General features: G+C 34.9%; 1 protein-coding gene across 5 annotated transcripts in view; it reads right to left on the minus strand.

Moving 5' to 3' along the window:
• Window positions 1-18,963, minus strand: part of HBS1L (HBS1 like translational GTPase) — a 90,351-nt gene that overhangs the window by 17,011 nt on the left and 54,377 nt on the right. For all 5 annotated transcript variants that reach the window (XM_003827682.4, XM_034962881.3, XM_055114139.1 and 2 more), the window contains 8 exons: window positions 15,753-16,012; window positions 15,134-15,299; window positions 12,128-12,245; window positions 6,009-6,155; window positions 5,101-5,175; window positions 4,431-4,548; window positions 3,706-3,774; window positions 823-927 (listed from right to left, as the gene is read on the minus strand). In XM_003827682.4, coding sequence (XP_003827730.1) covers window positions 823-927; window positions 3,706-3,774; window positions 4,431-4,548; window positions 5,101-5,175; window positions 6,009-6,155; window positions 12,128-12,245; window positions 15,134-15,299; window positions 15,753-16,012 — 1,058 coding nt within the window. The remainder of the gene's footprint in view (window positions 1-822; window positions 928-3,705; window positions 3,775-4,430; window positions 4,549-5,100; window positions 5,176-6,008; window positions 6,156-12,127; window positions 12,246-15,133; window positions 15,300-15,752; window positions 16,013-18,963) is intronic.

The raw sequence follows: 18,963 nt of genomic DNA on the forward strand, positions 1-18,963 counted from the left end.
CCAATAGGTTATACTTCAGCTTAAAATGGTTACAAATAATATTATTTTATAGTATAAAACAGATCTTCAGAAGTCAGAGGCTTAGTTGGAAGCCAGAATAAAAGAGGTATAGAATTAGAAAGTTTTAGTCAAAATCTGGAAAATAATATACATGTACATGTAACATATAACATGTATACATATACATAAATATATATATGTGTGTATATATTAGAAGACAGAAACAATTATCAGTCATTATGAAAAAATATTAGATCTATATGCAGAAACAGTGACTGGCAATTTAAACTAGTTCAATTTCTCTTTTCAACATTGGGTTTTTCTCCATTTGAATGTTACTTATATCTTCCTATAAAATATACCTACATTTTTGGCATAAACATGATCAAAGCTGTTAATTTATAGTTATTCTGAAACATACATTTCAAAGTAACAGACTGTAGAAGGCTGCTTTGCCACTGACTAGTTAGGGTAAGGCTGGGACTAGATTTAATTTCTGCTACAGAATATTATTCCAAATACATCTGTGAGGTATCTATACATATCTGATTAAATCCTAACCAGGCTTCTCAGATCTGTGTCAAAAATAGAATGCTACTACAGTTAGAATGTTTATGTACATATATATACAGACACAATCACAACAGAAAAAAATCGTTTAATGTTTTCACATTTTAATCTTCAACAGTCAGTATCATTTTGACAGTCAGTTACAATTTCAGTAAGAGGTTACTTACTTTGGAGTTGTAACTAAACCACTTTTTAAAAATCTGCTGTCTCAACTTAAGGCTTGTTTAGCAAAAGCATCTTGCAGATAAATACCTTTCACGGTACAAGTTTCATTAGGAGGCATTGCCAGTAGTCGGTCACCAGTTTGGATATAACCAGCTTCTATTTTACCAGTTACGCAAAATCCAGATCCTTGATCTGCAAAACATACCAAAATCTTATGGTTCATACAGCAATGTTATCTGATGATTAATACCGTTAACTATACTTAGTTCTCAAGTAGTCATATAAAACTAGTAGTTCAATGGACATTAAATAATAATCATTTCAGAATTAACATCTCTACTAAATATGGCATACCACACTTTACTTTTTTTTTTTGCAAATAAAAATACTCATATTACCAAAGAAAGGTTCATTCCTTTCTCAAATATTTATTGAGAAATAATAAATACGTAGTACCAGATATTATACTAAACTCTGGGGATAAAAAAAAATAAAAATGTAAGTCCCTGCCCATAAAGATATCATACTAGTGAAGAGAAAGATGGAAACAATTACATTGTCCTGAGACAAATAATATGTAAAATATACAATAGAAACAGAAAGGTGCACCAAAGAATCCATGATGGTGAGAATAGACATCTGGCACTCTGAAGAAGGAATAAGTGTTTATTAGGTAGCTTGTATGCATGGGTAGGGAGAAAAAGGAAGACATTGCTGCCCCAGGAAACTGTGTGGGCAAAGGCATAACCAAATGTGGGATGGGCTAAGAGTCATGTGTCACTTGTGGGGGCCATGGGGAGGGGACTATATAGAATAATGAAGAAAAGGTAAGACAGGAGGCAACAGAGATAGGCAAGGGAGAAATAATAAAGGGGTCTCATAAATCACGCTTAGGGTTTAAATTTCATCCTGCAGTTAAGTAATAGGAAGCCAGTAAATATTGTGACCGGAGAAGTAAGGTGATGGTTATTTCTTCTGTCTTAGAGTAGAGGCTGATACAAATGCACAAACTTACTACAGAAAGGGAATAAACTCAAGAATTCGGGAATAAGGAATAACAAGTTTGGAGTGGTAAGGAAAGTGAAGACTAATGACAGAAAGGGGAAAATGTGAGATGATGATGCATTAACTGTGAGATATGAAACTAAGGACAAGATCCATTTTAGGCTTGGTAAATCTGAAGTGTCTATGAGACACACACATGCAGAAGTTGCATTCCGGGGGGACCAATCACACCACATTCCATGAGAATGGTACCCCTAAAAGAACACTCTCCCAGGAGAGATGTCCAGTAGTGCTTAGACAAGTGTGTGGAGAATGAGTGAAAAGGTTTGGGTTGGAGATACAGATTTGGGAAGCATCAAGATGCAGAAGGTAGAGACACTCATGGATGTCAGTTCAAAAGGAACTTGAAGACTAAGAAGAGGACTGAGGCAGCAGAACACTGTTTAAAAGACAGAGAATGAGGAGCCCATAGAGAAGATATAGAGAGGTCAGAGATAGAGAGGTCAGAGAAATAGGTTAACAGGAGAAAGCAGGTCACAGAAACCAAGGGAGGAGTTTCAAGGTGGATGTGGCTACCAGCATCAGAACCAATGCCAAATTCAAGTAAGATAGAATTGAAAGTGTATATTGACTTTGGCAACCAAGAGGTCATTTCATGACCTCAGGAGGAACACACTCAGGAGAGCAGCGTAGGCGGAAGCCAGGAAGCAGCCTGAAAGGGGAACAGAAGGTGAGAAAGTACAGTCAGCAAACACTGTTAATCAAAGAAAAGTAACCACCTCTTGTATTCTTGATAAACAATGGGCATCTTAGAAACTATTAGCATATTTCCTCTATTACTAGAACACTGGAAGCTAATAATGATAATGATAAATTTTGATTTCATTGCATGATTTTTTCAAAGCACCTTCATTCATTCATTTTTTTATTCATGTGTTAAATGTATTATGTGCCAGGCACTGGGCTAGGGCCGCAGATATAGATAAAGAAGAGATAGTACTTGCCTTCAAGGAGTTCATAATCTAAGTGGGATAAACAGACAGCATAGAAAAAATTATAATGCTGCATGAAAGCACAATGACAGAGGGTACAGAGAATACAGAGGGACGCGTCAGGGCATGTGCGCAGGTAAGCACGCCAGTTACCAATTTACTGCTGCTCAGTTCCACATTCACTCTGCATTGCTGGCTCTGTGACAATGGAGATTTAGAGGACAAATGACATCCTTACAGTTTTTATTATTGTAATAATAAATCTTATATCCTTTTATTTATTGAGTTTTTAAATTGTATTTCCACTTTATAGTCTTCTATATAGGATCTTGCCCATATTAAGTTAGATACATTCTTAGGTATTTAATATATCATCTCTTCCAGCAAGCTCTGAACCTCTTCTACGTTGGTCCTTCCTCAGCCCTATCTATAAAGTTTCTGTATATCTTTTAGTTGCATTTTTATCATAGTTAATAATTCTTTATATTACATTGCCCATTTCACCTATGTATGGTATCTAACTCCTAACTGGACCCAGACTGTTACAGATGGGGAGGAAATGGACAAGTAAAGAGAAAGAACAATACAACAGGGAAGCACGGGTAGACGTGTGGCAATAAACACATCCTGTGTGGTTAAGAAACAATAAACAATCCAGTTTGGTTGAAGGATTTGAAAACTAAAGGAATCTAATGGGAGAAAAAAAAACTATAAAGTTAGAAAGACAAAAGGCAAGGTTTTCTTATGCTTGAAAGATGAGAAATGGTGAGTAAACTGAAGGTTTTCCTGGACAGGGAAGCTAAGTGACTAAATCTGTGCATTTTAAGATTAATCTGACAGTGATCCTTACTTGGGCATGGAGAGGAGAGACTCTGAAGGCAATATACTGTCATAACTTAGTCCAGGAAAGGAGGTTAGGAGGGAATGGGGAAAAGGGGCTATACTGAAGAAGCACTACAAAGGTAGCACTTACCTTTGAAAACATCGGACACACATAATCTAAAAGGCTTGTCAATAGATCGCTGGGGAGGCTTAAAGGAATCTGGAAAAAAGAAATTGCAAAAGGCAAGGTTTAATTTAAAATTAAATTTTTGACTCACTTCAATAAACTCATTATAATCCCACTTCTCCTAGAAAATAACTACTTTTTATAATTACTAATAGCAACTTAACTGTCACTAATATACACATTGAGCATCTCAAATCCAAAATTCTGAAATCTGAAATGCTCCAAAATCTGAAACTTTTTGAGCACTGATATAATGCTCAAAGGAAATGCTCGTTGGAGCATTTTGGATTTCAGATTTCTGAATTTGGGCTGTTCAACTAATAAGTATAATGTAAATATTCCAAAATCCAAAAAATAAATTTTAGACCCCAAACACTTTGGGTCCCAAGCATTTCGGATAAGGGACATTCAACCAAGTAATAGTTGCAGCTTATAAAATGAATGTTAATCTCATTTAATTTTAACAACAGTCTATAAGATATGTAAACCAGGCACTAGCCTCATAAACTGAGAAAAACTGAGCACTAGACAGGTTAAGTATTGCACATGATGACAAAACAGGTAATTTAGTTCCTCCGACTACAAATCCTATGCTTTTTCATACATGTGACTATCTCCCATAAAGAACTCTAAATAATAATTAATACCAAGTTTATAATGCATTAAAGCTAGAATGGCAGTATACTTACCAATTTGTTCTAATAAACATAGTCCTTTATACCATTTTGTGAGTTCACTTGACTGAGATCTTGTGATTAGATTTTCACCACTGAGACCACTTGTAGGAATAAAAGCTACATCACTCTCCTATTAAAAAGATTGACTTATGAAACTTAATACAACATTTTTTAAAACATTAAAAGATTCACCATTACCATAACTGCACCAAGTTTGCAAAAGCAACAATGTACTTTTTAAAACATAATAGAAATCACAGAACTACAGCCCCAAAGTTATCTGATCCAATAATTTTCAACTTTTTTGATTGGGAAACTTGCAAATTTATTCCAAAACATTCAAGCATTTGGTAACAAAGGCATATTACAGATGCTTGCTGGACAAATTCTTCCCTATCAGTTTCCACACTCCTCTATGACCTCCCTAAACCTATACCATCTAATTTAATAGGTAGGGTAAAAAAGTATTTTGCTTACATAAAAACCAACCCAAATATTAAACATATGCAATTTTCTAAGTTGAAATAATCCAAAGAATATATTATATACATGATACTCAAGAGAAAATAAAGCAAAGAGAATTAAATAAATTTAATAAGAATATCAAAGTATTAGTTTTTCCTCTCATACCAGTAAGATGACTTAAGGAAAGTAATAACAAATAAATCTAAAATGATCTTACCTTAAAACCTGCTTGCTTAAGAAAGTGCCCAAGTTTTCCAGTAATCTCTTGAAATCTTTCTTGTTGCCAATTAACCTGATAAAGATCCAATTTATTTTTAAAACTATCCTTCAGAACATGATACATAAAATTTAAATTTATGCAATGAAATATAATCAAGACTATATAAAATATAAATATAAAATCTATTAAAATCAAAACACGGAATATCAGACCTTGCTAATAATATGATCTAAAAGTAATTCTTCCTCAAAATGCTCAAAGGCATTTTAATCAGGTTCAGCAAGTCTTAAAACGTACATTCCCTTACGCCCAGAAATTTCCATGGAATGAACCATTTTCTAAATACATATGCAGGAAATGTTCAAAAGTAAATGTTTAATAAATTACATCTTTAAAATAGACTAGAATACAGCCATAAAAACAATACCCTCTTTATCTAAGGATTATCAATTACTTGGAAACATGCATAAGACAAGAAAATTATTTTTTAAAAAGCAGATGATAAAACAGATAACCCAATTTTGTAAATAAAAAGATTCTTATCTATAAAAATAAATTGGATGAATATACAAAATGAAATGTTATAAGTTTCTGGGTGGGAAGGAGAATTGGTAATATAGGTTTATTTCTGATTTTTATGCTTTCATTCCACTATAATAAACATGTATTATTTTATAATTTAAAACAATTTTTAGGTTTTAAAAATTAATTTTGAAACAAGAAGACATTTTCTTACTTAAAAATTACTAACACCTCATTTATTTAAGATGAGAACAGAGAATTTATTTTTAAAAACATGGCAACCGACTAATAAAATGTACACTAGTCACATCTAAGTCATCTATACAAGCAGAATAACATCTTAATTAGCATCTTAAACAAATCTCCACAAAGCCCTTAAATACCTGATCCATTTTATTAACTGCAACTGCAAGCTGCGTCACTCCCAGAGAACGGACCAAGAGTCCATGCTCTCGTGTTTGTCCTCCAGTCTCAAATCCAGCTTCAAACTCTCCCCTGCTGGCATCTACAACTAAAACAGCTACATCCGCCTAAAGAAGAAAAATAATCGAAGCCAGAAATAATGTTTCAGCATTTTAATTCAAAGGACAGATTATTCAATTAATTATGTTAGTCAGATTTTTAAAGGAAGACCCTAACTACCCCCACCAAAGCAAATCAAACAAAAGACTCCCAAAGATGGATTAAAATTTTAAAATAAAAGTCACCAAAAATAATGACACAAAGAACAAGAAAAAAGTCCACACTTGATTATATAAGAATTAAAATATATAAGCAAAGGAGGAAAAATATAAACAAAATTAAAACATAAATAAACAGCAACCAGGCACAGTGGCTCACGCCTATAATCCCAGCACTTTGGGAGGTCAAGGCAGGCAGATCACCTGAGGTCAGGACTTCGAGACCAGCCTGGCCAATATGGTGAAACCCCATCTCTGCAAAAAATACAAAAATTAGGCGGGTGTGGTGGTGCACACCTGTATCCCAGCTACTTGGGAGGCTAAGGTATGAGGATCACTAGAACCTGAGAGGCAGAGGTTGCAGTGAGTCGAGATCGCCCCACTACACTCCAGCCTAGGTGACAGAACAAGACTGTCTCAAAAAAACAAAAAACAGCAGACAGGGAGGGACAAACATTTGTAACATATAAAGTAAAGGTTATAATCTCTATAGAATCTTTACCAAAAAAAAAAAAACAAAAAAAAACCCAAAACAAAGCAAGAAGACATAGCTTTAAAGGATACAAGCAAGCTATTTGCTAAAGAAATATAAATGATCAACAAACATGAAAAATATTCAAATTCAGTAGAAACTAAAATTTTTTAAAAGTAAAATAAAAACACATTGACATATTCCCCCTCTCCCATTTTTACAAATCACATTGTTAAAGATTTGAAAGACAAAATTATTTGCTGTAGGCAAGGATGCGGTGAGAAGCGCATCCTCAAATATTGCTCATGGGACTGTAGTTGCACCACCTTCCAGGGGGTATTTTCACAAAAAGTATCAAGAACTTAAAAATTATACATATTTTACTTCCCATCAATTCCACCTCTAGGGATTTATCCCAGAGAAATAAGTATAGATCTACAAAGATATTCATCAGAGTACTGTTTATAATGAAGAAAAACAGCAAATATATGAATTATCAAAAAGCAGCATATTCATCCTCTACAGCTATTGAAAAAAAAGCCTTGTATAACAAAGTTTTCTAACCTGTGTGGACCGTCTTGTGAATCAGATAGAAAGACATTCCTTTCAGACTCAAATTACACACTCCACAAAAGAAGAAAGCTAACCTCAGCTTAGCTCAGTTTTTGTTAGCCTTATTGAAACTAACTTTACAGGTTCCCACTATTCTTTTGTGTTGATGCCACTTGCATCATGTGGATGCAGCCTTTTAAAATGTGCAATAGACAGTTTGTGCAACCATAGAAGTTCTTCCTTTTCATTCTTATCAATTATTTCTGTCAATGCACTGTAGGGGCATTTTTTAAAGAACACTTTTCTCTTTTACAGCTTTTGCTTTGTATGCATACCTGTTTGTCATAGAAATCCACTTTTCTGAAATCCAGGAAACAAAGACTACACCTGGCATTCCCCTTTTTAGCTATCTCGGGCTGTTACATGATAATCACTTTCTCTCTAGGGTCCTCTTATATTCCATCCACATCATTAAGTTCTCCTGCTTTCTGGTCAGAACAGAGTCCACAACAGCTTGTTTCTTTGTTGCTTCCCCAATGACCCTTTATTTCTGTGCTCTCCAGTTTTTAAAGAATTTCAGATATAATATATAATCCTCACCATAATGGAAAATAAATGGTCATAAAATATGTCAAGAATGTCTCAGATACTTTCTTACAACAGAACATTACGATTTAAATTGAAGTACTAACCATACACTTTGGTGGGATAATTTACACTATTCCTGTTTCCTTTTACTCGTACCTAAATACTCCTGCTTTGTCTCTACTCTTAAGTGCCATCTTCACTTCCAACCCCTCATATTTTATAAAACTGAACATTAATTTCCTCAATGAGATCCAGCTCTTTTGATCAAGGATTCTTAGATAAGAATAAGCATACAAACTGAAGCAATCAATTTGAATATTGGCTCTTTCATGCATACCTGTAGTCAATAACTGTTCTCCACACCTCAGGCAAGTTGTCTAACCTCTCTGTGTTACCAACTTACTTACTTCACAGAAACCCTAGGGAGTAAATATAGTTTATATAAAACATCCAGACCAGAACTTCCAAGTCCTAGGCTCAGTAATTGAAAATCTTTTTCTCATTAGGTTTTCATAATAACTGTAAAATTATATTTACCTTCTTAGGTTAAAATGTGAAATTCATTGAATTGGTATTAAGATACCTAAGGCCACAAATGTTCTACCTAATCTTCCTATTACTATCTCCAAAAAATTACTGGGAAATTTCTCTATTAATATTATTTCTAGGCAATAGCTCTTGTCTTGGGGAGTCCAAATGCCTACTATGCATTCTCAAGGAAGCCTCTGATGATCAAGCAGAATAAAGTGATCTCTCTCCACAATGTATATCTTCTCTGTTCTTGCAGCGCAACTGTTAGCCTTTCAACTTCACATCTTGTCTTCCATACTGTGATTTCCCTGAGGTGAGGCAGCATGCCTTGTATGCTTCCTTGTGTCCCCAAAGCCCACTGCAATATTTTGCACACTCGGCAAGTTACTTAACATCTTTGAGTCTCTTTATTTCTTTGTTACATAATGGAATTCAATTAGATGATCTCTAAAATCCTTTCCCACCATAATTCCATAAAGAGTTTGAAATAAATGATTTTTGTTTTTTGAGGCAGGGTCTCACTCCCTTCCCTCACAGCTCACTGCAGCCTCAACTTCCTGAGCTCAGGTGATTCTCCCACTTCAGTTTCCTGAGTAAGTGAGGCTACAGGCACCTGCCACCACACTCAGCTAATTTTTTGTATTGTTAGTAGAGACAGGGTTTTGCCATGTTGCCCAGGCTGGTCTTGAACTCCTAGGTTGAAGCAATCTGCCCACCTCAGCCTCCCAAAGTGCTGGGATTACAGGCGTGAGCCTCCACACCTGGCCTGGAATAAACGATCTTTATAATAACTGTGGACTCTAAGGTCCTAGAATTCAGAAGTATTTTTTACTACAACTGCTTCTGGTGTTTGTCTCGCCCATTAAACTATCAGTGCTTTGTAGGCATTGCATTCCCACACTGCTACCTCAGTGCTTGCTACACAGCCAGTATTCAATAAGTAATCAATGAAAAAAAAAAAGAAAAAGACTCACAGACATACACACACACACACACACACATATACACATATAAGGAGAAATCAAAACTATATTGTATTCTTTGGTAAATGCAATGAGAAGTACAGTTTCCCTAAGTATCAGTGAGGGATTGGTTCCAGACCTCCCAACACCCATGGATACCAAAATCTATGAATGCTTAAGTCCCTTATACAAAACAGGGTAGCCTTTGCATATAGCCTACACACTTCCTCTTACACACTTTAAATTATCTCTAGATTATGTGTAATACCTAATACAATGCCTACACATCACTTCCTTTGCATGGATTCAACACAGTACTCAGTGTGTGGCAAATTCAAATTTTGCTTTTTGGAACTTTGTGGAATTTTTCCCCCCTAAATATTCCAATCCACAGTTGACTGAATCCGTAAATGCAAAATCCATGCACATGGAGGAATGACTGTATACTAATTTAAAATGGTGATAATATACACTTCCTAGAGTTGTTATAAAGATTATATTAAACTGAATGCATGTAATACCTAATACAGTATCTGGTCCATATTAGGTACTCAATTAATAGGGATAATTACTTTATTTCAATCTTTTATCACATTCAGTCCATGAATCTTGAATTAATATTCTAAAATTACATGTCAACTTTCTAAAATAGTATCAAAAAATTCTTATCTTCAAATATATTATAATGTATTCATACAATATCCTTTTTGGTTAACAAATTTTCATGTTAAAATTCTCTTTTTGGCTGGGCACAGTGGCTCACGCCTGTAATCCCAACACTTTGGGAGGCTGAGGTGGGGATTGCTTGAGCCCAGGATTTCAAGACCAGCATGGGCAATACAGTGAGATCCCATCTTTACAAAAAACTAAAAAATAAGCCAGGCATGGTGGCACATGCCTGCAGTCCCAGCTACTCAGGAGGCTGGGGTGAGAGGATCCCTTGAGCCCGGGAAGTTGTGGATGCAGTGACTGGTGACTGTGCCACTGCACTCCAGCCTGGGCTACAGAGTGAGACTCTGTCTCAAAAAATTAATATTTTAATGAGTAGATCCCAGAAAATGGTTAATTGCTTGAAGTCATGTTTTTGCCATGTAACAGAGTCAAGTTATTTTAACTTCATGTTTTCCAGTAATCATCCATTATGAAAGAAATCAATGTCCTATATATGCAGTGCTATTTTCATTGCTTTAATCATTTAAAGTTACGGTGATGCACAGCATAATGACGTTTTGGTCAACCATGGACCGCATACGTGATGGTGGTCCCATAAGATTATAATGGAGCTGAAAAACTCCCATTGCCTGGTGATGTCATAGTCGCCATAATGTCATAGCACCATGCATTTACTCATGTATCTGTGATGATACTGGTATAAACAAATCTACTGCGCTGCCAATTGCATAAAAGAATATAGCATATGCAATTATGTATAGTACTTTATAATGATAATTATGATAGTGGTTTATGTACTTACTATTTTTCACTTCTGATGATCCTGATCCTGTGTAGGCCTAGGCTAATGTGCGTATTTGTGTCTTTGTTTTTCACCAAAAAAAGTTTAAAGTAAAAAATATATATTAAAAAAAGCTTATGGAATAAGACTATACAGAAAGAAAATATTTTCGTACAGCTGTGCAACGTTTGTGCTTTAAGCTAAGTGTTATTATAAGAGAGTCAGAAAGTTAAAAAAATTTAAACGTTTATAAAGTAAAAAAAGCTACAGTAAGCTTAATTTACTATTAAAGAAAAACATATTTTTAAATAAATGTAGTGTCCCCTGAGTGTACAGTGTTTGTAAAGTATACAGTCGTGTCCTAGGCCTTCACATTCACTCACCATTCACTCACCGAATCACCCAGAGCAACTTCCAGTCCTGCGAGCTCCATTCATGGTAAGTGCCCTATACAGGTGTACCATTTTTTATCTTTTATGCCCTATTTTTACTGTACCTTTTCTATAATATGCTTAGATCAGTTTAGATACACAGATATTTACCACTGTGCTACAACTGCTTACAGTATTCAATACAGTAATATGTTATACATGTTTGTTGCCTTGGAACTATAGGTTCCATGTAGCCTAGGTGTATAAAAGATGTTACCATCCAGATTTGTGTAAGTAAACTCAAATATGTTCACAAATGATGAAACTGCCTAACAACTCACTTCTCAGAATATTTCCTTATCATTAAGGGATGTATGAATGCAAATTATATTTGATTTTTTGCAGTATTCTTATTAAGAATCATGTAATTTACAAATTGCAATGCTTTTTTAATATTATAAAGAAAGTAAATAAACCACTGGGCGAAAATACCCAAGCTTCATTATTTCTGCATAAACAAGCTCTTTAAAAAGATATAGAACTTGAATATATTGAAAGATATAAGACAGATTTTGAAATACTCAGGCTAACTTATCAATAAAGGAAATATGAAGCTATACTCATCAAGTCCTTTACCATTACTTTTACGATAAAGAAACTCATAGCTTTTATACATTTTGTTTCTTTGTAAGAAATTTTAAAAGGTTTTACAAAGTACAGGTAGAAAGATCATGAAAAATACAATATTGCTCTTTTTGTTCAAGCTTTATAAAGGTTAAAATTTTTAATTTTAAAATATTTTAAAAGTCAAAATCCTAGAATTGTAACCTCAGCATCAGAAAATTTTATGTAAAGTATAATCAGCACATTATAGTGAAGAAAACAGCAGTTACCTGGGCTGCTCCTGTAATCATATTTGGAATGAAGTCCTTATGGCCTGGAGCATCCATTAATGTAATAACTTTGGTTGTGGTTTCAAACTTTGTCATACCAACATCCATGGTTACTCCCCTTAAACAAAACATAACATGGTTAGAATGTACGATATAAATAGTGCCATAGAGTAAATTAATAATAGTCTACATGACCATCTACATTCTTAGGTAAAAATGGAAATTGTTTTTATAGACTATTATTTTTGAATAATTAAATTATCAATCGGGGCTGGAATTTCTGCTATAATAGAAGTGCATCCATATGGTTTTAACACAAAATGGAGGACAAAGTAAGAGCTCAATAAAAATGATAGTTATGCCCTATTATCTTATTTGTTTTGTAAGAAATAGTGTAAATTGTGAAGAAAGATACATGGGGACAACTCTAAATGGGGGGAAAATACTGCATATGAGAAAAGATAAATGAAAAATTACCACGACCGAGAGGTAATTTTCTTCATGTTCTACGCTTATGCTTCACTAATTATAGAAATGAGCTTATAAAACTTAATTTGCAAGGCTGGTTAATATGCTACATATTTAGAAAACATAAGATATCAAAGCAGATGCCTAATTTTTAAAAAACAGAGATAGATGAACAGCAGATTGCTTTGTATCCTATTTAATTCTTCTTGGAGACCAACATAGTGCCTTTTTTCAGCCACAAAAATGTAGATTCAGATTAGTGAAATGCTTGGGACTAGAAGCTTTTCAAATTACAGACTTTTTTGGATTTGGAATATTTGCATATACAAAATGAGATATCTTGGGGATGGGACCCACATCTAAACACAAAATTCCTTTGTTTCATATACACATTATACACATAGCCTGAAGGGAATCTATGCAACATTTTCAGTCATTTTGTGTGACCTGTCACATGAGATCAGACGTAGAATGTTTCACTTGTGATGTCATGTCAGCACTCAAAAAGTTTCAGATTTTGGAGCATTTCAAATTTCATATTTTCAGATTAGGGATGCTTAACCTGTATAAGAAGGCCCAAGGAAGGTCTACAAAGGCACTCAGTCATTCTAGGCCTCAGGAATTTAAACAGGGAAATCATGTGGCAATAAACTAGGTTTGCCCCAGAATCACCCAAAGTAAGGAATAATAATACTCCCTTTTACTACCAAAAGAGTACAATTAGAATAATGAACTATAGGTTTGCCCTAGCAATAAAGTAACTGTAGGTGTCCTTAGTCAAGCCATTTTAGCTTAATCTGAAAGCATGGGCCATCCTAGTTTGCTAAAGTGACGCTTAATTCTCTTTAATAATTCCCAAATACTCTAGGGACCACAGACACCTTCAGAGTAATGGTGAACTAAGACTTATTCTGAGATCCTCCCTAGACTGACCTGGGTATACTCTGCTGACACAGCTCTGATTTCAATTTGTAACCCTAAGGATATGAAATGTCACTCAATTTACTAATTTCTGTTCTTCAGTATCTGAGAAGACCAGGGGATTTACAAATATTTAACATGGCGGGATAAGCAACATATTACATTTTGTAAATGCTATTAAGGAACATACGGTGGTGAGCTAAAACTCCCATCATGTACCTGGAAGCATCTGCTATCTATGGAATGAAGAAATATTCTAAAACTTATATCATGCTGAGCAATAAAAAACTAGCAGCAGCAAAACGCAGCAGCAAAAATATGAAAGCCAATCAACAGATGTATTATCAAAAAAGCTAAAATGACTGACCATTATAGGAATCAAATAGATTATTAGTTCACTTGCCAGCTCAACTAAGATACTAGGTAAATTCAAGTAAACCATTCTAACTTAAATTATACTGTTCTCAATGTCTTTACCTGCTTACTAGATAATGCAAAGAAAACTAAAAAGCCACATACTTTAATAATGTGCTTGTTAAACTGAGAGGTGAAAATTATTTAGGCTTCTACTATTGCATCATATACAATTACATTGTTTTCCAAAATTGGCAACTGTCCAGCTAATTTTTCTTACTAGGATAGAAAACAGGTCTGTGATACTATAAAGAACTAAAGACACCCACAAAGAAAGAGAAACCATTATGATACAAATTCTGGTTTATCAGAAGAGCTAAGGAATACTGTGACCTGCTTTACAGAGCGTTACCTTATATGTTTATAATGGAGACTATCCAAGACTGCAAGAAAATACACATTAAAAAGGCATGAAAATCCAGATATATTCTCCAATAATCAGATTGAAGACATCAGGGAACACAGTTTAATCTCGTTAATCTAGGACTTCCACAGGACTTTATAGGTTTGTAAAGAGTCATTATTTTGACACAGTTGATATATCTGCCATTTCACTAATTATTAAGGCGTCCTTTGGCTCTCCCACCCTAACTACCCTAACATGATCTATACTGACACTCTAAAAAGACTTCAAAAGAAATACTATTCTTTGGCCAGACAGTAACAGAGACAGAGGAGTAACTGACTGCATTATAGCTACAGAATTACTTGTTTGCAGACTCATAAAAACATAATATGTAAAGTATAAAAATGAATTGTTTGGTAATTTGAATCTGCTGGTTATTTAGATTCTACACAGAAGAGGTTTTACGACAGTTACCTTTCCTTTGTAAGCTGACATGAAATTAAAAGTCTTACTCATAATTTTAATTCAAAATCAAGACAATTTGACAAATACTTAGGGAAGTGACAACTGAAACTTATCCCATAGAATAATCAGCTTATGATTTTTACTGTTTTTTTTCTGCATGGCTTTTGTTTCTTTTAAACATTCTTTTAATCTATTTCCATAAAATTCAGAAGAGTAAAAACAGTATGCAGATTACATCAAAAAAGTCAAAATAGTTCCCTGATATCTAAAAGCTATTTTCTAAAAATAATCTCTAAAGTATTTCATATGTTTTACAAATTCAACACATATTACACACTTATTTTAGAAGACTGTATGATTTCAAACTGAAAATTTTGAAATATAGTTACTACCTTTCCCTTTCTTCGCCAGTTTCATCCAAGACCCAGGCATATGCAAACGAAGCTTTGCCAGCCTTTTTAGACTCCTGTTCATACTTATGCATAGTTCTTTTGTTTATATTACCCAGAAGATAAAGCATATGGCCCATCAGAGTACTTTTCCCAGCATCAACATGACCTAAAGAAAATTGATTCAGGATTAATACCAGGTACATTTCCAGATGTTCACATTGAGGCATTGCATAAATGTGTAATTCAATATTTCATGTCAGTGGTTTACAGTAATACCAGTATTTATCAAATGACAGTTAAAACATCTAATAGAAAAAAAAAGAACATATCTCTTTACAGACGGGGGGAATTTCTCAGATTTTTGGAAATTAAAATTGTCAACAAGACACGCCAATTTCAAAATGTTCACAAAATGAAAAATCCCACAATCAAGTGTAATGACCTCTTTGGTAACTTGGCATTATCTCTCCCTACGTGACTAGAAAGCATTATGAGACTGTGCCTCCTTGCTCTCTGTCCATTCCACCCATGGAGAAACTCGGAGTTTCCATGCTGCCTCCAGACAGTGGGCAGGCTAAGGCATGGCTGGCTGATGATCCAGAGGGACAAAGAGCATTACCAATGACCACTAAGTTGAGTAGCTGCTTCCCTCCTTGCCGCTTCTCCAGTTCCGCCTTCACATCTATTTGCTGCCTCAGCTTGCCAGACTTTTTCACCGGTGCTGGGGTTGAACTCTGCTCTTCTGATGCTTGAATCGTGTGGGGTGGATTAGCAGATTTAGAAGCAGTCTCAAGAACATCGGAAGAAGCAATGGCATCTTCAATGGGCGGTCCTTTTTGAGGTGTGTGGAAACTATGACCATTTTCTTCAGAAGATACTCTACAGAAGGCAGATAGGAAAAAAGTATTTTAAACCAACTCTATTGATGTCCTACAATGTCAGAAGGGCAGAGAAACTGTTTCTTCATAATCCTTTATGCTCCAGACCAAAAATAATCTCTGCTAAGTAGCTAAAGTCTGTTAAGGTGGAAATGATAAGTAACTAGACTCAAACCACACAAATACAACCGTGGAAGATCCCATGAGAAAAACAGTGTACCAAAAATGAAGATAAGAAGAAAATAATGTTGAAAAATAACTGAAATTCAAAATCAAGCCCACAGCCTTGGCCATATAATCCATCCTATCAAAATCAATGGTATGAAGGAGATATTTTGTAAAAATGGCACCAAATATATCACTGGAGATGAATTAGTACTAAAATATAGTTTTACTTCAACTCATCCTTCCAACATGATAGACTTATGATCTTTTTTACTCAAATACTACCCTGAGGGGAGATATCTCTAAATGACTACAGTTCATAAACATTTTTGACAGTGGAGCTTTAATTCATTAATTCAACAAACACTTGATTTATTAAAAACTACAACATATACTAGGGACTGATGTCAAAAAGAAAATGACATAGAAATTAAAAAGTTAACTACCACTCTCAAAAGATTACAATCTAGTGAGGAACTCAGATATATAAAGGAGAAACAAGACTGCCCAGCTTAACTTATTCTTTCCTTAACAAAAGTAAACACTGATCTTAGTTCTTCACGAGCTCGTTGACACTCCACATAGAAACTAGTACCAGTGCAACTCTGTGAATAGCTATAAGGAATGTGACCTAATAATCAGACTATGATATGCCTCACTTTGCTTTAACAACTATGGATAAACAGAATTAGGACAAAGAGCAGGTTAAATTGGAAGTTATTAAGAATGAAACCAATTATATCCAACTCTATGTGGAGCTGGCAAAGAAAAACTACATATAGAAAGCAATTTATAATAATCATTTAAGATTGTAGCATGATGGATATGTGTAAGCACATCTATTTTCTTCTTGCCTATTATAACAAAAAATACATTGGTTTTTCCCTGTCAGGGCATTTTTATATGCCCAACATTAGCCCTTCACAATATGCCTCAGGAAAAGAGTCATAATAGTTATATTTGCAACTTTATTTAAAGCCACATATCCATTCTCATTTTATTTTGCTTTTTCAAATCTCCACTAACCAATTTAGGTGTTCATTTCTGAGCACTGCTTAGACAGATGCACTTCATCTTAAACTAGTAGGGAAAAACAGTAATATGCAGGAAATGTTCCCATACTTTTAAAGGATTCTAACAGGCTAAATTAAGTGAAATCAAACAGACTATAATTTGCAAATATTTGTTTGAATGACCACAGCTAGTTCTAAAACCAAAACTTGACAATTCTATACTTAGAAGAATTTTTAAAGCCCCACAAATTATAATACAAGTGATCTACTGTGACTAGACATAGGCTCTGGTCTGAATCAGACCTGGCAGAAATCACAATCTCGGGCCCCAGATCTTTTTGTTTTTAGCTGCAAAACATTTTCTTCAGAGGCAAGCTTACATTAAATTCAATATGGAAAACAGATCAAAACAGTCAGCTATGGTGGACAGAGTGGGCAGGGGCTTGAAGCTCAGCTCCCCCACCAATCCAGGCAGCCCTCAGAGGGGCTGCCAGAATAGGAAGGGCTTCACAAAACAGGGCTGACTTGATCATTTCATTTGCAATTCAATAACATGAAAGGTTTGTTTTCCTCTGGCTTTCAGGATAGCATTTTCATTTAAGTAAATCTTTTTTTTTTTTTTTTTTTTTTTTTGAGATGGAGTCTCCCTCTATCACCCAGGCTGGAGTGCAATGGTGCGATCTCAGCTCACTGCAACCTCCGCCTCCCAGGTTCCAGCAATTCTCCTGCCTCAGCCTACTGAGTAGCTGGGATTACAGGCGCTGGCCACTATACCCGGATAATTTTTGTATTTTTAGTAGAGACAGGGTTTCACCACATTGGCCAAGGCTGGTATTGAACTCCTGACCCCAAGTAATCCACCTGCCTTGGCCTCCCAAAGTGCTGAGATTACAGGGGTGAGCTACTGTACCCGGCCCCTTTTAAGTAAATCTTAGGTAAACTGTAAATTAATTCACTAAAATTCTACAGTGTTAGTGGGAAAGGACCAAAGTAATTAGAAAAGTATCCTAGGTAAGTCTGCCCTTAGTAAAAAAAACTTGTGCATATTATGAAATAAAAGTCAATGTTTTAAGATTTGAAAAATATCTAAGATAAGGTCTAAAAATGACCATTTGGATTTCAGGCCTATAATTAATTACTGACTGGTATGAATGAAAGAATAAGTTGGTTGGATTTTTTTCAGGTGCTTTCTGGTATCATTTTGTAAGCTTTTTTTCTTTCTTTCTTTCTTTCTGTTTTTTGAGATGGTCTCGCTCTCGCTGTGTTGCCCAGGCTGGAGCGCAGTGGTACAATATTGGCTCACTGCAGTCTTGGCCTCCCAGGTTCAAGTGATCCCACCTCAGTCTCTTAAGTAGCTGGGACCACAGGCAAGCACCACTATACCCAGCTAATTTTTTTTTTTTTTTTTTTTTTTTTTTTTGGTAGAGATGGGGGAATCTCAATATATTGCCCGAGCTGGTCTTGAACTCTTAGGCTCAAGTGATGCTCCCACCTCAGCCTCCTAAAGTGCTGGAATTATAGTCACGAGCCACAATGCCCACCCTGTACACTTATCTAATATTATAAAATGACTAGTCTTTTTTTTCTCTAAACTACCTTTCTAAAAGTAAACTATACATGAATCTAGAGGTTTAATCTTTCTTCTGGAGTTAAATACTTAGAAGCGAATAACTGAGATTTAAGAGGTTAAAAGAATATTTCTTCTATATGCAATGTTCCATTTCTACTTACATGCACTTACTTGCATCTACTATTTTTAATATTATTAAAGAAA

This window comes from Pan paniscus, chromosome 5 (assembly GCF_029289425.2).
Source record: "Pan paniscus chromosome 5, NHGRI_mPanPan1-v2.0_pri, whole genome shotgun sequence".
Taxonomy (NCBI): Eukaryota; Metazoa; Chordata; class Mammalia; order Primates; family Hominidae; genus Pan; species Pan paniscus.